Source organism: Festucalex cinctus, chromosome 21 (assembly GCF_051991245.1).
Source record: "Festucalex cinctus isolate MCC-2025b chromosome 21, RoL_Fcin_1.0, whole genome shotgun sequence".
Lineage (NCBI taxonomy): Eukaryota > Metazoa > Chordata > Actinopteri > Syngnathiformes > Syngnathidae > Festucalex > Festucalex cinctus.
Window position 1 is genome coordinate 1605640 of NC_135431.1, and position 23321 is coordinate 1628960.

The following is a 23321-nucleotide window of genomic DNA, read 5'->3' on the forward strand; positions in this document are numbered from 1 at the left end:
CCCACCAGTTGGCTTGGGCTGTAAAGTTTCGCGGCCGCCGTCATCGTCGTGTGATGCTGGCGGCGGCGGCGTCTTTTATCGCGCAACTACTTTCTGATTGGCCCGCGTTTGTTCATATTTTACTTGTAAATAAACACCGCTCACTGACGCAACGGTTAGTTGGCTTGAATTGTTGCATCATCCTTTTAGGGATGATGCAAGATGACGTGTTCGAGAAACTCACTTGGATTAGGATTGGAGGAGAAGTGGCGGACTCGAGCTACAAAATTTGACATTAGTCAGGCTTGTGTGGCCAATTTTAGGGCTTGGGACTTGCTTGGCTACAATTTATGAAAAGACTCAACTTGATTTTGACTTACACTAAATGACTTAAGTCCTGTGAAAATCTGCATTCTCAACGTAGTGGACCAGTTTCTTTTCTATTTTAGCTTTTTTAATTAAATTCATAAGCCTCAATTTACACTTTGCTATATATTTTATTTAGTGACGTAAACCTCACAGAGAAACCGATCAAACATCATACAAAGTAAAACCCATGCAAGGGGAACGTCAGAATGAAACTTGCAAAAGTGAAACAAAGTTTAATGTCGGTTTAAGCAGTTCAGTGACAATAAAGAAACACGGAGATTGATTTGGGACCGTTGAAAAACTGCGAATGTGTTGATTGACACAGCTAACCAACGTTAGCGACTTAACTTAAAACTGGCTCAATTTAACTTAACTTGCTTGATTTTTTTTTTTTGCCACACTAATTGGGGACTTGCTTGAATCTTAACTCTTTGACTGCAAAACGTTATCAAAAAAAAAACAAACAACCCCAATAGTGCCAGCTGATTTTGAGCATTTTCACTCATCTTTCAAGGCAAACAAAATATTGTGCGCTACGACTACATAACCATCAAAAAAGTATGTTTCTACTTTATTCCGTTTTTAGTAATCATCATTTGAAAATAGGTCATTTGAGTGACATAAGCGAAAATAAAAAAAATGTAAAAAAATTGAGAAAACAAGCTTTTTGTGAAGATACGTTTTTTTTGCACATTGACTTAGACACTAAACATTTTGTTTAGTGACACTGTGAATTAGATTTAAAGTGACAAAGACTTTGATCAATCACGTCATCGTTGAAAACGTTCGATTTCACCAGATTCGTCAAGTTTCATTGTAATTTTGATAAAACGTCAGCCCGTTGAAAAGGGATGCAATGCTGCCATCTGCTGGCCATAATTATTAGGTGTTTTGGGATTCCACAACCCACTGACCAGGCAGCGCTCCACTTAAGACGTTGCAGTGCCCATTGATTTAAAAAAAAAAACCAAAACTTAGTAAACATCAATTATCGTTTATGACGGCATTCATTCGAATTTTAAATATTTTTGGTGGTCAAAGAGTTAAGAAAATCAACATTTGAAACATACATACTCCATGTGACCTACTTCTAGATAGAAGTACTACTTTTTTTTGCTTTTCACTATTAGCTTTTGTCCATCAGGTTGTTTGTGTCTATTGTCAGCGTTTTTTGTTTTTTTTTGCGTGTAGGTATATTTTGAAGACGGCGGACATGGTTGGAACTGAAGCAAGCGCCCTCTCAAGTCTCAAATGCATGTGTGCGCATGTGTGTGTGTGTTTTAGTGCGAGACAGGTGGCTATAATGGCCAAGTAAATATTTGACACTGGCTAACAGCAAGTCCTGCATCGTTATACTGTCATATTTTCCACAGGTATCGGAACAAAGGGTTGGGGTTAGGTAAATTACATTTATGTTTGGTACACTGCTCGGATTATAAACAGTAAAGCGTTTGAGGCTGTTCAACACCATAAGGCATGTCCGTGGGGATTTCTTTTTCATCATTATTCACCATTTCTGGTCACCCTAACACTGCCCAGCGTGGTTTTGCAATGTTTGATTCATACTCGCAAGCTTCCAGGAAATGTACACAAGTACGTGCAGAAGGATCTGAATCATTATGGGCATGACTACGTCTTATAATTTTATTAGATTTTTTTTCCCTCTATGGTTGTCACGGAAGTAATTTTTTTTTTACATCACACAAGAAATTGCCAAATGGAAAAAATACAAACAACAAAAACTGGCTGACCACCTGCTACCTCTCCACGGTAATTTGGTTCTGTACAATAATTCCAGCTGATTGGACGGTGCAGCATTCTACACGTTTGTTTTAACCAATCGCGGCCACGGGTGAAAATTTCGTCTTCGTTCTTGCCGAACGGGGGAAAAGCACGAACATCTTAGCAAGCTAGAAATGCACGAAGCGCCTCTCGCTCTTCAACATTCAACAAGGAAACGGTGAGTAATTCTGCAAAACAGAATTAATTGTAGCGTCCATTCGTCCATGTTAGGTTTGTCTGTTAGCTCCGGCGTCGGCGCTGGCTTCCTGGTTTCGTCACAAACACAATGTCGCTCTGTGATTGGTCCGAACCACTGCGGAAATCAACGGGAGCGGTACAAGATGTATTGCATTCTCCGGAGTTTGTGAACTCACAAATACCGCGAGAATTCATCTTGCGAGAGCAAGCTTACAAGTTTAGACCAGTGGACAGTTCTAGGAAGAGTTCTGATGGTTACAAACTTCTTCCACCTTAGACGCTGTGCTCACTAGGACCTGTTTTCTGTCCTCTAAACCAGATCTTGTTCCTCAAACATGTCTCGGAGGTCTTGAGACAATTCCTTCAACTTCATGCTTGGTTTGTGCTCTGGCATGCACTGTCAACTGGGACCTCCAAAAAACTGGTTGAGCCAGGCTTTCTCCAAACGATCTCCAAAATTGTGCTTGTGCGTCTAACATCTTTGTGCCCCCTAGTGGTCACCACCCAGATTTAAATGACCTTGTTTTGCTGAAAGAGGATTACAGACCATGAAAGTATTTGTTGCCTCTCTTCATTGACAAAATCTGATTTAACACATTTGAATACCAGAGTAGAACATCCTTGATAAGAAAGGATCCGGTGTACTTTGACTTATCCGGGGAAAGTAAAAGCGTTTGACTCAGCGAACTCCAGACTCATTGAGGGAGTACGTGGCCACAGTCACATACACACACACACACACACACCACCACCGTCACAGCACAGCGTCGCCTTTTGCGTCAGCGCTTTCCCTCCGCCACACACAAAGCCTAAACTGTGCTCGCCCAGGAATGAAACAGCAGCTGATCACGCGTCGGCTCCAAGACTCTGACGGCCGGGGATATTAAAAAAAAAGAAAAAAAAAGTCCTGTGGTGCATGCAGGTGGCATTGGAAACAAATGGACTTTATGAGCCATGTGGCATCATGCTAAGGCATTAGTGCAACGAGACACGTGATCAAGTTGCTGGTGGTATGGAAAGTACTCAAATAGCTTTCTAAAAACGCACATTTAATTGATATCCTTTTCGACATCCAGGTTAAGGTCCGTGTACTACCCTTTGACCTCACTTGTAAGGCAATTTGTGTTTTTTGTTACGTATAACCTTGATACGTTCGAGGATTGAAGGATATTAAACGGCTTTACACAGAAATCCCTGCTGGAATAAAATGCTGATATTTCCATCTCGCCTTGCGTGCCTTCAGTTTTCTATCATGTGCACTTGCACAACAGGTCTCTCTCACACACACACAGACGTGCTCAATTAGACTAAACTGTGCCAAGTCCCCAGAGTTAATGTTTAGACGGGCTCGGCCTACCAAGATATACGCAGCCTGGGCTGAAGGTCAGTCTGCATGCCCGCTTTGATCTGGGCGTGTGTTTGTGGACTTGTTTCCCCCCCGTGTTGCGTGGACCGAAAGAAAATTGGTTTCAACCAGGACGTCTCCAAAACACAAAATGAGTATAATAGCCGTATGAATCAGGGGTAGGGAAGGGAACCCTGGTCCTGCCTGTTTTCGATGTCTCCTTCCTCCAACACAGATGACTCAAATGATCAACTCATCTGTGAACCCTGTCTGATAACAATCCTGTTCATATAAATGAAACACGGTCTACAGAGGGCCGAACCAATATGCCCAATGGCCTAATACGATATAAAAACGACAGGTTAAAAGAGAGAGAGAGAGAGAGAGAGAGAGAGAGAGAGAGAGAGAGAGAGAGAGAGAGAGAGAGAGAGAGAGAGAGAGAGAGAGAGAGAGAGAGAGAGAGAGAGAGAGAGAGAACGATAGAGAGAGAGAGACAGTCAGATAGATAGCTAGATCGAACGATAGCTAGCTGGAGCGATAGCTAGATATAGAGAGATAGAATTACAAGTACATTCTGAAAATGTAATTCCCTTAATGCATAGTGATCTGAAATTCCTTAACAAAAATGAGCATCAAATTTTTGCATCAATTCCTGACTAACAGTCAAATTTCAGAATGTCGGTGGTCGCCGGTGCGCCCTGCAGTGGACCAAATTAGCAACAACAGTAGATTTTAGTGAAAAACTGCAGTTTGGGTTCTGTCCTCGCAGGCCAGATTACACCACTTGATGGGCCATTTCTGGCCCATGGGCCATATGTTTGGCACGGCTTTGTTAGGGCCAATGAATGATGGCAACACAGAGTCTGAAATGTGATTGGATAAAAAGAGTAGGCATCCACGTGAAATACTGGAAGCAGTGAAGCCAAAAGAAATGCTACAAAATGATTTAGGGAATATTTTTTTATACAGTTCCAATGAATATATATTCAACTTGAGTTTGTAGGTCAGTACTTCTGCTTGTGTTTAGGCCATCAGAGAAATCGTTGATGGGGCTGAACGCCGTCCACTGTCTATGACAAGTGGAACGCTAATGTTGCGTCCGGGGAGTGACAACATCAGATTTGCTCAACTGAGGTCATCTACTTGGCTGATGATTTTTTTTTCCCTTTTGTCTTGAATCGGATTTTGTTACACAGCTGACGTTAATAAACTCAAATGCCACTTAGGCGGCATCATCGTGAGTGAGGACAGACGAGTGCGGGACAGATTGACGGGCAAAATGGCCGTCAGACACGGAGACACGAGAAAATCCAGCTGCGTCCAAATGCTGACAGGGCAAAAAATAGCACAACAAATCCCGCGCGCGGACATTCGCATGACCACATGAGAGGTTGCGAGAGGCATTGTTGACCGATCAAGTCTCTCTATTTTTATTGGCGGCCGCGGTCACATGATGGCTGCTCGCCAACTCGGCACAGCATCAGGCCTGACTTTCATTCCTTGGCTTGACCCAAAACATAAATGCATTGAAAGGCCAACACAATCTTGTGTTGTGTGACAATACAGGATAAGCAGAAAAACTGCCAAAAGAATCAGTTGACTTATTTTTTTTTCTTTTTCTTTACGGTAAATCCCATTTCATCGCAGGGGTTACATTCCAGACCACCCCCACAATAAGTGAAACCCGATTTGAATACTCCCAAGTTATGTTTTCACTACATTTACTGCACTGATTTTTTTTTAAAGGTCTTTGAAAACACTTGCAAAATAACAAAATAATAACTAGAGCTGCGAGCAGCTATAAAGCGCCCTCGCAACCACGTTGGGGTAATGTTTCATAGGAAACCGTCTAAATTGAACATGTTTTTGTGCAAAGTTTCAATGGAAAGGCCAAAAATGCGCAATTAACGAAATAAAATCAAAATTCTGTTAGGTTTGGCACATGTCAAATATATACATCATATAATCGGAAATGCTTCATAAAAAATGTCTAGAGGGCGCTATTGAGCCATTTGTTGCAAATTGCACAACAAATCTCTAAAGTATTCATGTTCGTGACAGGTCTGATGTGCGTGCAAAGTTTTGTGTGTTTTCGCCCATGTTTAGCCTCTCAAAAAAAAAAAAAAAAAAAACTAGAAAAAAAGAAGCTACTTTCTTTCTATTTGTTAAAATATGACCTCTATAAAAGGCCCCCAAAAATGGCTAAAAATACCAAAGTAAATCAAAATGGCCAACTTCCTGATTGGTTTAGCATATGGCTGATAGGTATCCCAATTTTCACAAATCTAGCTGAATCATACAATCGGAAAAGCTTCATAAAAATGTCTAGAGGGCGCTAGCGAGCCATTTATTGCAAATTGCACAAGAAATCTCTAGAGTATTCATGTTTATGACAAGTCTGATGTTTCATGAGTTTTCGCACATGTTTAGACTCTCAAAAAAAAAATCAGCATTTTACTTGGAAAACAATGCATCGCTATGGCAACGGCGTGCGACAAAATAAAAAACTTTTGATAACTTTGCATCTTAAAACATCTGAAGATGAAACACACCAAGTTAGAAGACGGATAAACGGATAAGAGCGGTCGCTACTCAGGCCCTAATAAGACAAAATTATTACTGTTAACATAAAAAGCAGGAGTAAAGAGGATTTCACATTAGATCATGGTCAGCAAAAATTAGGATGAGCTTAAAATACTTCCTGCTTTCACATTTACTGTCAAACAAACCGCCATCTTGTGGAATTACAACCACAGTCAGCTGTATCTTATTTTTATACAATACCGTGCTTTTAGGGGGGGACTGAACAGATTCAAGCAATTGTAATGGAGTAAATTGGTTTCATGAAAAAAAAAAAAAAAGTCAATTGAGTTGTGAGTTTGGTAATGGAACAAACGAAACCCACAAGTCAAGGTATCACACTTGATACTAAAGACAACCACCTGCTCCCCCTGAAAGCTTCCAAGCATTCTCCCTGCGGTTGATTCGGGCCAAATCCCGCTGCTGTGTTGGCCGCTCCAGCCGGCGGAATGGTTTTTGTGCCTTTGCCCAGAAAGGCTTTGCCAACCGACATGGAAAACCTCTGCGCAACAATGGACACACACACACACACAAACACCGGGAGAACAGATGTACAGGAGGTTGCTAATGTGTTGCCCCACACTGTGGATGCTAAGTTTTTAGGACTGGGGGGGGTAGGGAGAAACCATCAAAGGTTGGGAAATATTAGTCACATTTCCACTGAATATAGGGTTTTATTCAAACTCGGGTTAGCGTTTCAAAGTAGCATTTCAAGCTAGGTTTATGGTTTCAAAGTTTGGTTAGGGTTTCAAAGTAGAGTTTCAAAATGGCGCTATGTTTTCAAAGTAGGGTTAACGTCTCCAAGTAGGGTTTTTCAAGCTAAGGATAGGGTTTGAAAGCTGGTTAGGTTCGGGTATTAAAGTAGGGCTTCAAACTATGGTTGGAGTTTCAAAGTAGTGTTTCAAAATAGGGGGATTTTTTTTTGTCCCCCCCCCCCCCAAGCTGAAGCAAAACTGTAATCGTCTGTCAGTCTGTCATTGTCATTTTAATCGCGCTTCTGTCAGTTACTTTTTTTTTTTTTCGTCAGTAACTTTCACCCGTCAGCTAATCTGTCAGTCGTCAGTCCGTCCAACAAAAATAAAAGTCATGGTCCAAACAAATGAAAAATCTAATTTTATGAATATGTTACACTATTTTGCCAACTGTTATGTACAGCGTGAGCACTCTGGTGGCTGGCTGCCTTCCTGCCTGCCGCTGTTTTAACTCGTAAAATGCCACAAACGTTTTGAATTTAAAGCTTAAAAAATGGCTTACTTTAACCAGGACCCCGCTCCACAACGTGAGAATCCAGTCTAAAGTCGGTCACACTAGCCGAAGCTCCACTTGAACTTCCCTCTTCCTTCTTTTTCCTTCCTCTTCCTCTTCCGTCATTTGGAGGCTGGAAAACAACTTTTGGTCCATTACTGCCACCTTCTGGAATGGAGTGTGCGTCTGGCTAATACTATATCACAACCGCGTACTCTCCGAAAATAAACATTGAAAATTTAAACTCACCAGAACTTCTCTGTAAAAAGTCACTAGTATTCAAAGCTACTTTCTGACCAATTCGCTAATTAATTATTTGTCTTGTCTAACCTTAACCCGTGATTATTTGGCGTTATGCTGCCACCTAATGTACAGGAAACGCATAGCAGGGGGGTTACCAATGTGGTGTCCGCGGGCTTGGCCTGATTTATTAAAAATAGCTCACCAGTGAGCTGTGGTAACTTTTGTTCATGTTGCTATTATTTTTTAAATCATACGCACATTGAGTTTAACGTTGAGGTTTAACGTTTCAAAGAGGGGTCTAATGGTCCACACTCAATTTCAATTTGATCCAGTCGAACCTCCGGCATCATCACGTTTCTTCTTTATTTATGGTGGCATCTCACATTAAAAAAACAAGAAAAAAAATCAAAAGAAGAGCAAGTTCCTTAGGTGGGTTTTAGTTGCTCGTTATCACAAATCATGACGGCACTCGAAGAGTTACGGAATCGAGTGAGCTCATGACAAAGTGCCTGTGTGTGTGCGTGTCCCTAAAGAGACAGTGTCTTGACTGTGACCCTCGCCGGCTGCCAGTTGGCAAGCGACGTCCTGAACCTGGCCGGGTGCCACGCGAACCCGACGCCTCTCCAGGCAACGTGCAACTCGCCTCGTTCGCTGCGGCGGCCGGCGGAAACCAAACGAGAACGAGGCGCCTCCTCGTTGCTCATCTGCACTGCAACAGCGGCCGCTAGCGGCCGACTGGAGGTACTGATTCATTCTGAAAAAACGCTTGATCGTGTCTGCATCAGAACGCTCCGGTGTTTTGTTTATAAATCAGTATAACTTGCACTTTTTTTACATGTAGCACCTTGAAAAATGTTTAGTTATGTATTGGAGGCCATTTTAACAGGATACAGAATTTGAAAAGTCACACAAGGAAAGTACAATAAACTGCATGTGAGGTGCAAGTATTTTTTGGGTCCACTTGGGGTCGCCATCCTTCTGTTCTTGTATCTGACTTACAATGCGTGTAGTTTTAAACGTTAACATAAGAAAGTCTGTGCACTTATTTTTGCTGCCTTATGGTACTTTGTCTTGTAGCTCATTAGAAGCTAAACCACAAAAAAAACAAAAAACATCTTAATTAGGCTACCAAGCGTGTTTGACCTTTTTTCACTGCTAAATTTTGTCACCGTGTGAAATTAGTTTTGGGGTAAGGCTACTTAATCGAATCAGACCACATAAGTGGGGCACAATGATTGGCGAGTGCCTTCCACCGCAGTTGTGGGCCAACGTGAGCTTCGGCAAGAACTCTCTTCTAAAATAAATACTTTTGAACTTTCATTAGAACTACACCCCAACATATTTTGTAATGACAGTTCATTTCAACCAAAATAATGTGAAAATAAAAGGTCAATTTGAGCTAGCAACTCTTGGTACATAACAAGAGTTACCAAGGTCACAGAGTAAAGAAAGCAGGTGATCATACAGTAGTACAATTGTATCAGCTGTCAGCTGACTTGGCCTCGTGTGAATCAGCAGGTGAACTTTTTGGCAAGTGAACGCGGTCATGTCAGCGTCTGAAGAGCAACGCTGCCCTCTGCTGGTGTCACATAATCATTACCTCCGCCAGGAAGTTTTAATGTTTACCTGCAGCGTTACATAAGACTTTAATGTAACTACTATTAGATTTACTTTTAACCTTAATGTCGTTTTAACTCATTCACTCGCAGCCATTTTCTCTGACGCAAACCCCTTTTGCTTCCGGCTGTTTTGGTGGATTTTGACCCATTTTGCAAGGCCCACAAAATATTCTGTTCTATTGCTATAAAAACATGGAACACACCAAAAGAAAGATTATAGTCTGTTTTCATCAGGGGAAAAAAAAAAGTGTATTTGTATCTGTTATAAGGTGCTCAAAAAAAAAAAAAAAAAAGCTATTTTGTTCTTGTAGGAATCATGTAATGTGTGAATTTGAAAGTGGATCACACAGATTGTAAAAAAAAAAAATTAAATTCTGACCCTGAGTTCACATGTCTCCAGAATACACCTCAGTTAACGAGGATCCTTCGTTATCAGGTGGTCACAGGAAAAGGGGCGGGACGGCGTTGGCGCCGTCACTCCGGTTGAGTGGCCCCAGTCGGCCATCTTGAGAGAACTGGCGGAAGACGGGCCGGGTTTTGGCGGGGGCCGACAGGTACCACATGACCACGCCCGTGGGGTCGACCGACACGACCAACGCGCTCGAGTCCTTGAGCATCAACGTCCTCCCGGAGAAGACGTCATATACCTCAAAGGTGCAACAAAAATCAAAAATACATCAAATACAGCATGTGGATCCGTTTCATCAACAGGGCTCAGCAAGCTTTCCTGTCTTAACGGCCATTTTAGGCCAAATAAATCAGCAAAAATGCGTCTGGAGCCGCTAAATGTTTGAAGATTGTGATGAAGGAAAGAGTTTTAAGGTTCATCTAAATGTACTGCGGGTCCAACAACTAATTAACACAACATCAAAATATGCAGCATCCAATCAATTTCTTCTATTTTATTTTTGGCAATTTTATGGACATACTGTATTATGGTCATTTTCTGCCGATCTTCTTCCTTTTTTGGGGGGGGGATATTTCAGTGCTATTTTTGGACATTTTTTGCCATTTTTTTCTGAAATTTTTGCCAATTTTGGAGACATTTTATGGTAATTTTGGGGATTTCTTCTTTTGTTTTTGGACATTTTAGGTTACTTTTTGAACATTTTATTTTCTGCCTTTATTTCATTCTCTGACATTTTTGGCAATTTCATGGACATTTTATGGTCATTTTCTGCTTTTCAATCTTCCTTTTTGGACATTTTTAGGTAATAAAAAAAAAAAACTTTCATCTTTTTCGGAGAACTTAAACATTTGGACCGACATCTTTTTAGCTACAATTCCAGGCAGTTGCGACATTTATTTCAAGTATACTGCAAAAATCTGTGGAGCTGGTAACGAGACGCATGGTAAGCCACAGCTGTTATATTGCAATGGACTTAGTATAGACCCGTGTGGTACACCACCAAAATCTGTCTACAAGTCCGAGGAAATAAACAAGCAAATAAATGCAAAATGTTCATTTTGGTGCATACGGACCTTGTATGTGCCTGCGGTGTAGTTCAACTTTCCGAGGGACGTTTGGTAGCGGTACGGCAAGTCGTTGCGTCGGCTGAAGAACACCAGAGCACTGGCGTCGTTGGACAGCGGGCGCCAAAACACCTCAATCCCGCTCCTCTCCTGGTGGCAAAGCAAACTTTTGATAACCACCCATCGAAAGGAGGTGAACAAACGCGGCGTGGCACCTTCAGGATGCGTCTTCCCTGAAGGCCCAGAGGGTCCTGGTTGATGGCGATGGCCATTTTGTTCTGCAGGATGCTGCGGGCGCCGCCGCTGATGGTGCGGAGGTCGTTGGACATGAAGAGGGGGGCGGCCATGATGGCCCACAGCGCCATCTGCGAGCGCGACTGCTCCGTGCTCAGGCCAAAGTCGCCGATGATCAGCTGCCAGGACGTTACAAATTCGTGATAGACCGATATGGGCTTTTCCATATTCGCACGGGGTGCGTTTCAGATCCAACCGCCATTTGTCAATTTCTCATGTGATGCAACAAACCATATCGGGGTCGTTCCACCTTCCGGGCCCGGCTGCGGCGACCAGAACCTCCTGATTGTCGAAGAACCAATCCACAATGTTCAGCACGCTGTCCCACGAGTCCTGGATGTCGCCATAGTTACGCCACAGGTTGCAGATCTTGCCCAACAGACCATAATTCACCTACAAAAAAAAAAAAAAAAGTCAAATCGTCTTCGAGTAAGTGCAGGAAAAAAAAAAAAAAAAGACTCCAACTTCTCCGCGACACCATTATGGCACCTTAGGTGGCAGACCACCTTGGTAGGCGGGCCAGCTGCAGGAGTAGCCAATCGGGCGGCCCGTGGCGTTGAGAGCCTTGGACATGCGAGGGTAACCTGATCCGGAAGGAGGAACACAATCAAGTGGCATCGACGGCGATATCGACGATGTGGGTTACCTTGCTCCTGCTCCGTGGCGTTGGAATAGCAACCATCAAACTTCAACATGTCCACTTCCCACTCGGCGAAGGTCCGAGCATCCACCTCGATCTCGTCCAGCGTCGTGCCCGGATAACCGCCGCAGGTGTGCGTGCCCATGTCGCCGTAGATGCCCAACTTGAGCCCGCGCTCGTGCATGTAACGCGACAGCCGGCGGATTCCTCCTGGGAACCTGAAAGGGAAAGGAGCATTTTTTTTCCCTTTAATCACACCATAGGGATGTCACGATAACCGGCAATATCGCGATATTAAAAATGCCATAATACATCGTCATGTCACAATATTAAAAGCAGCACATCTGTTGAAGAAAAAAAATCAATTTGTGCTGTTCTAGCACCCTGTGGTGGCTAGTTTTGTTAGTGCAGTTGAATTTTCACAAGGCATCTTTTGGCCCTTCTCGGTTTCAAATCCACGATAATTGTCATATGAAGGGGAACATAATACGCTTGTGAAGAGAGTCGATATGTGGAGGAATTCAATTAATTGGATGTATTAATTTCTGATTTAATTTAATTAACTTATGTTACAATTAATGTATTTATTTATTTATTTTATTAATATTATTTTTTATATATATATATAATATTTATATTTTTATATTTTTCATTGCTGTAGAGAAATAAAATATTGTGTGTGTATGTGTTTTTGTATGAACTTTTTTTTTTTTTTTTTACAATATTGTGATCTTTTTAGTGATAGACCGATATATTTTTTCCAAGGCCGAGATCATAAATATATCATCATGTCACAATATTAAAAGCAGCACATCTGTTGGGGGGGAAAAAAACAAAAAAAACAAAAAAAACAAAAAAAAAACAAAAAAAAAGTCAGGTTCATTTCATTGCTCTAATGTACAAAATTTCCTCACAGGGTTATTCAGTGACCCCCACCCCCCCTTTTTTTGGTCTTTTTTTAATTGTATTATGGATGTTTTAATTGTTCAACACTTTTTGAGTTGCATTTGAATGTATAAAAGGTGCTATATAAATAAAGTTTGATTTTGAACATTTGAAAAGCACAGTAGTGTTTTTTTTTCCGTATGAGCTCATTTTTGAACAATGCCGTGACCATATTGTGATATTGTTACATCCCTATCATGCCATGTTCAAACAAAGCCTGAGAAGGAAATATTTGTATTCATGCGCACATGACCCGACATCCTTGTAAAACTGCTGACTCAGGTTTTATTTTATTGTCGGTCATATGACTGTCACACCTTTCGTCAAACATTTATTGACCTCGATGATTAGCGTTAGCGCGCACCTGTTGGGGTCCGGCTGGAGCCGCCCCCGCTCGTCCCTCTGCATGGACGACCAGCAGTCGTCGATGTTGACGTAGACGTAGCCCAGCTCCCTCCACCCGTCCTCCGCCAGCCTGTCGGCCATGTCGGTGAACAGATTCTCGCTGGGCGGGAAGACCGTCGCACCGCGTTAGGAATCTCGAGTGGCTTTCATTTTGCACCAACAGTTTCCCAACGGTTGCCAGCCGACTTGCCTGATGCAGTTGTTGGGGTCCTGCTCGCAGTCGACGTTGCAACGGAAGCGCTCCCAAGCCAACCAGCCCATGGGAGGGGTCCGCATGAGGCCGTTGTCCAGGGCGACGGCGGCCACAAGGAGTCCCGATGCCAACACAAGCGCCGTCCAGCGCATCGCTGCGGAATGGAGAGATTTCATTTGGACTCGATAGCGTTTGATCAAGACGGTCTTGCCACAATACAGTCTGCGAAAAAGAAGAATCTTTGCCCAAATCGTTTGGTTATTTGGTACAAGGACACAATTTCAATTATAAGAGCTTAAGGAAAAACAGGAAAGCAATTCTAGAGAAAATGCTCTGTTTTTCTTTCTGTAGCTTTGCTTTGTCGTAGGTCATGCAGTGTCTATACAGGTGAAGCGAGGCAATTTTGGCAAAATATTTGCTGCTTGGAAGCACATAACTGTGGTCAAAAAATGTCCAGTGTGGATAAATCACTGATTTTGCAACCAATAAATGTCTTTGGTAACGTTCAATGTTATTTTTTACATTCAAAATTGTATTAATAATCCCATCTTTACAAAAACAATGCTGTTTTGATTGACGTATTCATCGAACAGTACGTTTTGCCATAAGCATATAGTATTAATATTTATTATGCAGTAACTTTTACAGAGCAAGCAGCAACCTTTCATGTCCATCATCTGGATATTGGGTCGCCACAAAACTATTATTTGATCATTTTATAAGGCCAATTAAATTCTATCACTCCCACTTGCACTCACAAGCATTTTGAGATTATTTTAGTCATTTTTAACATATAGTTCAGCAACATTCAGAGTTCCACCATCAGAGAACCACCGATGTACAAATATTTGTGAGTTTTACTGTAAAACAAACTTATTTTTCTAGCATGCTAGAAAGTAGAAAACTATAACACGTAATATCGTATCAGGCAGTCTGTTTCGAAAGTCCCTGAACTCACCCTAACGTCACGTTGGAATTCCAAAACATTATTAGAAACGAAGCAAGTCAACCCATTTGTTTTATTGCTTGTAACGTGAAGAAACTTACCGACTCGTCGCTATTGTGAAGCTAAATGAGGAAAAAGTGTGGCGCTTTCCTTACCTGACGTTGTCTCGTTCAAGTAAAGGAGGCAAAATGATATCGAACGAACGGATTGTTGTCCACTCGCTGCTCCTTTTGTTTTGAAATGCGGAAGTAGAGGTCACGTGACGCCGCGCTTGTGACAGCTGACCACCGAGCCAGGCCGCGTCCCATTACGGTTGCCAGGCTTCCTCGTTTGCGTCACAACCATCGAGGCTGAAAAACTTCAAAATTCATAATTTGCAAATCCAAGTTTAGTGTTTAAGAGAATAGGAGTAAGTATAACAAATAGTTGCTGAAAACGACTAAAAATGTAGTGTACTTTGATATGTTCACGTTTATGTCATACTTGGCACCCTCTAGAGGTAGAATTCAGTATGACACCTCCTCACTTGACACAAAGTCGAAGTGATCAGCAAAATAGTCTGTTTTCTACCTCCTATTCAAACTTGTATTTGTAAACACTCATTTCAAATTGAAGAAACTTTTTTTTTTTAAAGTTACATTCTTTCTAGAATAAAATGGGAAAGATTTTAATTTTATGCATAAAACTACTGAAGTCATAGTTTTCTCAAGTTTACCAGAGCAAATTATATTAAACAAAATTATAAAAACAATTCTAACTTAAAAAAAAATAATAAAATAACGTCAAAAAAAATAAAGTAATATAAAGAAAAATAATTAAGTTGAACTTTTTTTTTAAGAAAAAAAATTCATGTCACAAGAAAAGGAAGTTTTAAATTTCAAGACAATGATCATGTCATAGTTGATTGAATAAAGTTGAATTTTCGCAAGAAAAAAAGTAGAATGTGATCATCCTACACGAACATGCAGTGGATTGGAAAAAGTCTACACACCCCTGTTCAAGTTGATAATAAGAAAGTACACCAAGGGAAATCATTTTTAAAACATTTGCCACTTTTAATGTGACCTATAAACACTTCAAAGGAATTGAAATGTTATAAATACATTTAAGAGGACCTGCAAACATAATTGAGATAATGTTGCATTAGTATGCACACCCCATTCAAACTCATGTTAGCTTTTTGAGCACTTTGTTTTCAACTCACGTTCTGATTGTTGTCAAAACAAACACGCCCACGAGCAAGCAGCAATATTACAATAAGCATGATTTATTTATTTATTTTTTTAGCATCAGTTGAAAAGAAAGATTTGATTGGCGGACGGCCGCTTGTGTGTCCTAATGCAAATGTTTGTGGACGAGGACATTGGTCCCTTTGGCGCTGAAACATTAACTACGACAATCGATCGGCGTCTGCAAACGAGGTGTTGACAGTAAAAAAACGTAAGTACAAACTCTGAAATGAATCATGCAACAACAACACATTTTTTTTTACCAGTAAGCCCTTTTTTTTTTTTTTAAAGTCCATGTATGAAATGAAAATGTCTTGTTAACAACACGGCGCAATTTGGATTTAAGACAAGAATTTTAAATAATGTTTGGAAAAGATACAAAACCTGAAAAACGTAATGCTACTTGCGGGGCGGACAACGAGACACTCTAAAACAGTCATGACAACACAAAACCCTGGTCCACGTTTTTTTTTTTTTGAATGTAACACCACCACCCTCCTCAATCTAACTCAGGGCCCAAATGATTCCGTAATTTATAGACCTGTAGCAGAAATTTACAATCTATTCTACAGCTGACTGAGCTTGGGTGTGATTCATAAAAAAAAAAATGACATTTTTTAAAAATGATTCAAACGAAGTCATTTACATTTCCGTCGGAAGCACAAAAGGTCATCCCGGCGACCCCCAGCTATAGATCCGCACGGCGTAGAATGCTGCTGTGAGGTTTTTGACCCGCGGTCGCGTCCTTGCCCGGCGGGCCAATGATTGACCAGCGTCCCATTTGACCTCAGTGGCGCTTTAAGGGGAAAAACGAAAAAGAAATTGAGGGCGCATCTTGCCGCTGGCATCAGGACCTCACTCGTCCACATGGAGACGTCCAAAGCGGCCTTCCTGCTGGCAGCGCTCGTCTGCACCGCCGGTAAACGCCACTCAAGGATTTTGTGCTCCAAATGGAATTTTTTATTTTTTTTGGAAAACAGACTTATTCCTTTGAATAGTTTTTCCTGGTTTTATATCTCCTTGTACATAATGAAAGTTGGTTTTCTCGTCATTATTTGTTGATTTTTGTTGAGTTTTGCAATTTTGGGAATGTTGGAAACGAATATTGCAATCCAAAAAAAAAATGGTCAATTCTGATAATATAAGGATATTTTGCATTCACGTGTCGATGAATTTGCGTTTTTCTCTTCTCTGAATTTGCGTGCGTCCAGTGAGCGGCAGCGACGTGATGGGGCACTACGCCAAAACCGGAGGCGCCTGGCTCATCTCCATGAACAAGCGAATGTATTCCACCAACACGGCGGAGGAGTGCGCCGCCAAATGCGACGCCGAGACCAGTTTCACATGCAGGTGGCGCTCATTCACAACCACGCACACTCTCTTTCGTCATCAATTTGGAGAATTTTCTCACAAATTCCTACGGTTGCTTGTTTGGTTTTTCTGGGAATTTTCTCATACAAATTCGAGGAATCGTGGCACAAATTTCCGCACAAAATTAGTTTGGACCGTCGTGAATTTTGCGAAATGTCCTCATGTAAACATCTGGAACGTCTTCCGACCTTTTGACAGAAATTTTGCCGTGTCCTCGCACAGGTCCTTCATGTACGTGGACAAGGATCAGGAATGCTGGACGGCAGGCGCAAACTCCAAAACCGAGACGGTGCTACGCAGAACCAGCGCAGCTTTATATGAAAAACAAGGCAAGTTTGCTTCTCATTCCTTCCATTAGCTTATAATGCTAATACATATTGAAAACATCATTAGGAAAAACAAACAAACTTGAAACTCTTCTTTGTCTGCATGACTGCATTAGACTGCCACCCAGTGGCCAAGCTGCACACACCTGAACAGGTTGCAATGATTTAACCACATGCAAACTGTTTTATTATTTACATTCGATTTAATTTATTTAGGACCAAGAACCAACCAAAATGGATTTCTAGACTGATTTGAACTTGCATTTTTTTTTTTTTAATCTACCAATAAATTATAATAATAAAAAAATACAATAAATCCCTTAATACTTAACAACATAGATATGAATTACCGGCAGAACATTTGACTGTTTTACAATATTTTGTTCGACAGTATTTAAAAAAAAATAAATAGCAAAAACTGGTCAAATTTTTTTTTTACTGTCATTATCTTTGTCACATGTTATGTGTTTTTGTTTAAAAAAAAAAAAAAATAAAATAAAAAAATAAAAAAAGGCAAAAATCTTCGCCCAAAAAATAAAATAAAATAAGAAGGCCGATTTTAAAAGAGCTGATATCAACAGATTAAATCAGACAGCCGATTGGGCTCGAGTTATTATTATTATTATTATTATTATTATTATTATTATATTATGCACATTGCAAAAACCTTTGTTTTTTTTTTGTGGGTGGAGGCTGGAACGGATTCATGGCAAGTTCCAAGTAGTAATCTTTTTAAAAAACGTAAATATTAATAAACATGACAGTTTGTTGTTTTTGTTGTAATTTTGGATAATCTTGACAATTGCAATTTCTGGTAAGATTTCCAACAATTTTTTTCCCCCCGTTATTATATCACAATTGATTTTGTTGCTGTTGTGACAAAGGTCGCCTGACTTTTATAAATAACAACGGTAGTGATGTCATTTCCTGATCTTGCAGATTACCTCCTGGAGTGTGTGAATGGGATCGGAAAGGACTACAGAGGAACAAAGTCCAGGACAAAGTCCGGGAAGACGTGCCAACGATGGGATGCCAAAACCCCGCACAAGCCCAAGTAGGTGGCCAGGTGACATCACTGCACAATTCATTTACATTGAAAAAAAAAAAAAAAAAAACCCTCTCCTGCTCAAGCATGACACGCGTACATTATTAACGATGCGTGATGCTGCAGCTTGACCCCAGAGGAGTACCCCATGGCAGACCTGGAGTCCAACTTCTGCAGAAACCCTGACCAAGACGGAGGCGGTCCCTGGTGCTACACCACCGACCCCGAAACCCGCTGGGAGCACTGCAACGTTCCCAGCTGCACGGGTAAGACCACCACCAGGGGGTGCAGCTCACTTATAAACGAGATGAGATATGGAATGATGTCAAATGGGATTGACAAGGTGAACGGAATCAGCTTAACATTTTGAATGCTGAATGAATGGGAAAGAACTTGAATGTGTCATTGGAAATGAATGGAGAATTCGTGGGTCAAAAACAGAATTATGTGCAACGTGCAAAGATTTTGCAAATATTGGAATTTATCAGCTTGAATGGCAAGGTGAATTTAATGAGGTGAACGTTTGAATTTTGAAGAGGAACAATACTGAATTTCTAATGGGAACAATACTCAAACTTAACCCTTAATTCTCTCCCTCACGCCTAACCAAACAAATTATGTTGATATTGCAATATTGTTGCAATATTTAGTGGCAAAATGTGGAATTTTTGCTATGGGAGAATTTGGGGAGTGTTTAACATTGATCTCAAGATGAATTGAATGGAAGTGAATGGGGATTTTCGGGGTGAAAAATATTGAAATGTGTGAAAACGGTGAAAGTTAGGAATGCAAAAAATAATAGCACGCGAAGCGTGAATGTTCTGAACATGTTGGAGTTGGAATGATTTGAATCCGTCGAGAATTGTAGAAGTGGTTGAAGGACCAATTACGGTGTGGAAAAGCCTGACATGACTGCCCCTTGTGTCCCGGCAGAGGACTGCATCCACTGCAACGGCGAGGACTACCGAGGTAAAGTCTCCATCACAGAGAGCGGCGTCGCCTGCCAGCGCTGGGACTCTCAAGAGCCTCACAACCACGGATACAACCCCGACGCGTGAGCCCCCAGGCCCCGCCCTCTAGCGCACCCTTTTCACAAATCAATATAGTCTCAACTATGTGCATTCAACGTCATCCCCGTGCCACCCCCAGGCTCCCACAGAAGTATCTGGAGGTGAACTACTGCAGGAACCCAGACGGAGAACCTCGGCCATGGTGCTTAACGACCAGCCCCAACAGAAGATGGGAGTACTGTTCCATCCCTCGCTGCAGTAAGCCATAAGGGGGCCGGCAGAGTATTTCTTCCAATCTTTTCCGGTCCCTGACGGTCCTCCTGCATCTCCGCCAGCGTCGGAACCTCCCACCGTGGCCGCAGAGACCACCTGCACCACGGGCGACGGCAGCGCTTACCGGGGAACCATCGCTGTGACCGAGACGGGCAAAACGTGTCAGAGCTGGTCCACCCAGACGCCTCACAAGCACAACCGCTCACCTGAGGACTACCCCTGCAAGTGAGACCACAAACGCACCTGCAGAAGTGGAATTAAGGCAACTGGAGTCTTCTCGGGCGTTGAGGTTTCAACCCAAAAAGCTTCTTTAGTCCTAAATCTTAGGTGTGGAGATATTTATGTCTCTGGCTGGGGAGTGGGTACTGCATTTGGTACCTGAGACTGAACTAACCAAATTTAAAAAAAAAACTACCAAACCAATCAACTTACCAACCTACCAACAATTGACTATTTTTGGAAACGAAGAAATCTTCTGGATCAAAGGTGAAATGTCTTCTTCAAGCAACAAAAGACCAGGTTCCACTTTTGAACACTCCCATGACCTGGATGACTTACAATAGCTACACAAACGTACTTCACTGTGGCCAAACATTTGTTTCTCTGTTCACAAATTTGGTTCTCCGTTTACCCGACAGAGGTCTGGACAACAACTTCTGCCGGAATCCCGACAACGAGAGGAGGCCGTGGTGCTACACCACCGACCCTGAAACCCGCTGGGAGTACTGCACAGTACCCACTTGTGGGGACGGACCTGGACCAGGTTCTTGATAATGGACTGCTTCTCATAGCGAGGGGGTCCGGTGTCTCTTGTCTTCAGTCAAGCTAACTTGCATGCTAACTTCCTGTTGCAGACGAGCCGGTCATTCCCACGGAGGATGACGACTGCTACGAGGGGGATGGGTCTAGTTATCGTGGGGTGACCTCTCAGACCCTCAGTGGGAAAAAATGTCAGGCATGGGCCTCTATGAGTCCACACAAGCATACCAAGACTCCGCAGCAGTACCCCACAGCGTAAGACAATCGGGTGCAGTTTGCATGTTCTCCCCTGAATGGAGTTTCTTCAGGTACTTTGGTATCCTTCCACAGACCAAAAATTGGCAATTAATCAAGGATCCACTTGTTTATGCCAGACAACAGATGATTCTGTTTCTGACGCTGATCCAAAAACAGAAACATTATCCCGATCAGCTCATAAGACTTAAGTCCCCAGTCCTTGTTCCTGACGGACAATCGATTCGTCTATCTAACAGGGACCTAAAGAGGAACCTGTGCAGGAATCCTGACGGGGACCGAGCTCCCTGGTGCTACACCACCGACCCCAGGGTCCGCTGGGAGTTCTGCAATTTGGAGAAATGTTCCAGCCGTCCTGTCGAAAGCACGCCCACCACTGAACCCACCACACCTGAAAAACCCTCCACAGAGGATCCCATCAAGAAAGGTAAAATCCTTCTTTGGTTTTTGATCACCTCACTTTGTCTTATCGACTTTGCTTTGTGTTTTCTTTTCTGCAGACTGCAAGGTTGGAAACGGCGCCAACTACCGCGGCTCGACTTCGATCACGATCATGGGCGTGACTTGCCAAGCCTGGAGCGCTCAGACGCCCCACCAACACAACAGTTTCACGCCCGACACTCACCCCGACAAGGGCCTGGATGGCAACGTGAGTCGCAACCATGTTGGCCAACCCATCATTTAGTTACACTAGGTGGACAAAATATTTGGGACACGTTGCATGCTTACGACTAAGTCGGTCTCTTGTCTTGGTTTCAGAGCTGCAGAAACCCGGACGGCGACGTGAACGGACCCTGGTGCTACACAACAGACCGCAACAAGAAATGGGACTACTGTCAGATCCCTGACTGCAGTATGTCAATCCTCGAAGACAAGTCGGCGTAAATGTTGGGAGTTTTTTGTTGTACACAATACCAACAACTCTTTGTATGTAGCGGGCGTAACTTGCGGCACACCCGCCATCAAAGGCCGGCACTGCTACGGTCGCATCGTGGGCGGGTGTGTGGCCAAAGCGCATTCGTGGCCCTGGCAGATCAGCCTCCGCACCAAGTGAGTCCTGGTAGACAGACGGTGACACCAAATAGCAAAACATTTGCCGTTTTTGCAGGAGTGAGTGAAGCAAGTTGACTCTTGGTAGCGCCTCAGTGACTTTTTGGAAAAGTCAACCCTCGATGCAGTTTTTATTCAAAACCACAAAAGTAGCTCTTAAGTACATCTCGAGAAGCCAGCCATTTTGATTTGAGGCAGCCATTTTTGCGGTCATTTATCTGATTTTTGTCCCATCTCTTGTCTGATGGATAATTTGAAGTACGCATAACTAGACAGATGCGACATTAATCGCAAGTTTTTCCACCTCCTTCCAGTTCGGGACTCCACTTTTGCGGGGGAACCCTGATCCACCCTCAGTGGGTGGTGACAGCCGCCCACTGCCTGGAGAGGTCAGACTCTTAAACATCCACGCGGCAGACGTGACGTCCCAAAGCGTTAGCTAACGGCTAATGGTCTTCATCTTGCAGGTCCAAGCGACCGTCGGCCTACATGGTTATTCTGGGCTCGCACAGGGAGCGAACCTTGGAGGCGTCTGCCCAGACGCGGGCCCTGGAGAAGTTGGTGCTGGGACCCAACGGGGCGGACATCGCACTACTTAAACTGGAAAGGTGACGAGTCACGAGGATCTGAGAAGATTTTAGATAAAAAGACTTGTCTGTACAAGAAAAGTTGTCACCGTCTTACCAGAACGAGGTAACAGTTTCTTGTAGATAAAAAACATTTAAGGTAAAAAGTCGGATTTTTCGAGGAAAAGGGTTATAATTTTACAAAAATTTGGAATATTGTTTTTGACACGTGTTTCTGTTTATTTCAGGCCTGCCGTTATTAATGACAAAGTCCTGCCGGCTTGTTTGCCAGAGAAGGACTACATTGTTCCCAGTGCAACCGAATGTTATGTCACCGGATGGGGAGAAACTCAAGGTACACGCGTCAGACCACAAACAAGTTTCACAAACGAGCGCTGCAGATGGGCAGCGAGTTTTCCTGGGATTCGTCCAAAATGGCTGACTTCCTGTTCAGTTTCGGGGATATGTCCTTGTCACTTTTTTTTCTATGTTCTGTTCTGATGTTAACCGTAAAAAAGCCTGTTTCACTTACCAACGTGAAATTTGGCAGGCAAGGAGAAGCCATGCCTGAGAACAAAAATCTGACATTTTGATTTGAAGCAGACATTTTCATGAGTTGTTCCAAATTTTTATCACCGTATAACACATTTTTTTGGGGGGTGTGACTTCCGTGGTTACCAGGTACCGGCGGCGACGGCATCCTAAAGGAAGCGGGCTTCCCGGTCATCGAGAACAAGGTCTGCAACCGCCCGTCGTACCTTAACGGCCGAGTGAAAGATCACGAGATGTGCGCCGGGAACATCGACGGCGGCACCGACAGTTGTCAGGTAACCTCGGAATCTCTTCGCCGTTCGACGGTCCTTTGAAAGTCAACATTTATCACGTCTTCTCCCAACTCTCTGCACCGGGCAGGGCGACAGCGGCGGCCCTCTGGTGTGTAACGCCAACAACAAGTTCGTCCTGCAGGGCGTCACGTCTTGGGGCTTGGGCTGCGCCAACGCCATGAAGCCCGGCGTCTACGCACGGGTCTCTAAATTTGTGGACTGGATCGATCGAACCATCAAAGCCAACTGAAGTTGGGAAGTAAGAGCCTCGGAGCTTAATCATAAAGGAAAGCGAAGTCAACCACATCTCAACTAGTTTCTATATGACGGGAATAAAGACTGGGGATGCGCCAGGAG

General features: G+C 42.8%; 2 protein-coding genes across 5 annotated transcripts; one reads left to right on the top strand and one right to left on the bottom strand.

The window, feature by feature from the left end:
* Positions 1-9594: 9594 nt before the first annotated feature.
* Positions 9595-14526, bottom strand: naga (N-acetylgalactosaminidase, alpha). 4 transcript variants are annotated; one of them, XM_077511062.1, is made up of 9 exons: positions 14412-14526; positions 13308-13464; positions 13077-13217; positions 11774-11985; positions 11617-11711; positions 11359-11520; positions 11049-11246; positions 10843-10983; positions 9595-10007 (listed from the first exon to the last, which is right to left on the bottom strand). In XM_077511062.1, the coding sequence occupies exons 2-9, from the start codon at positions 13460-13462 to the stop codon at positions 9801-9803; spliced, it is 1311 nt and encodes a 436-aa protein (XP_077367188.1). In that variant the 5' UTR covers positions 13463-13464; positions 14412-14526; the 3' UTR covers positions 9595-9800. The 4 variants fall into 4 exon arrangements, with proteins under 4 accessions (XP_077367188.1, XP_077367186.1, XP_077367189.1 ...); XM_077511060.1 differs by having other exon boundaries at positions 13308-13516; positions 14412-14516; XM_077511063.1 differs by having other exon boundaries at positions 14358-14444.
* A 1714-nt stretch (positions 14527-16240) lies between these two features.
* plg (plasminogen) lies at positions 16241-23320 on the top strand. The gene is made up of 19 exons (XM_077511056.1): positions 16241-16404; positions 16697-16835; positions 17079-17185; positions 18122-18236; positions 18354-18493; positions 19161-19281; positions 19377-19495; positions 19573-19735; positions 20149-20273; positions 20365-20524; positions 20764-20951; positions 21025-21173; positions 21284-21377; positions 21460-21574; positions 21889-21963; positions 22042-22182; positions 22389-22495; positions 22822-22967; positions 23053-23320. Exons 1-19 carry the CDS (start codon positions 16353-16355, stop codon positions 23212-23214), a joined length of 2418 nt encoding a protein of 805 aa, XP_077367182.1. The 5' UTR covers positions 16241-16352; the 3' UTR covers positions 23215-23320.
* The last annotated feature ends 1 nt before the right edge of the window (position 23321 follows it).

Bases quoted from the DNA above. Each gene is read 5' to 3' on its own strand.
- naga (XM_077511060.1), bottom strand. From the start codon at position 13,486: ATGAAATCTCTCCATTCCGCAGCGATGCGCTGGACGGCGCTTGTGTTG. The intron at 13,218-13,307 runs GCAAGTCGGCTG...CTTCCCGCCCAG, and splicing joins GACCCCAACAACTGCATCAG to CGAGAATCTGTTCACCGACA. The intron at 11,986-13,076 runs GTGCGCGCTAAC...TTTCCCTTTCAG, and splicing joins CTCCAGCCGGACCCCAACAG to GTTCCCAGGAGGAATCCGCC.
- plg (XM_077511056.1), top strand. From the start codon at position 16,353: ATGGAGACGTCCAAAGCGGCCTTCCTGCTGGCAGCGCTCGTCTGCACC. The intron at 22,183-22,388 runs GTGACGAGTCAC...TGTTTATTTCAG, and splicing joins GCACTACTTAAACTGGAAAG to GCCTGCCGTTATTAATGACA. The intron at 22,496-22,821 runs GTACACGCGTCA...CGTGGTTACCAG, and splicing joins CGGATGGGGAGAAACTCAAG to GTACCGGCGGCGACGGCATC.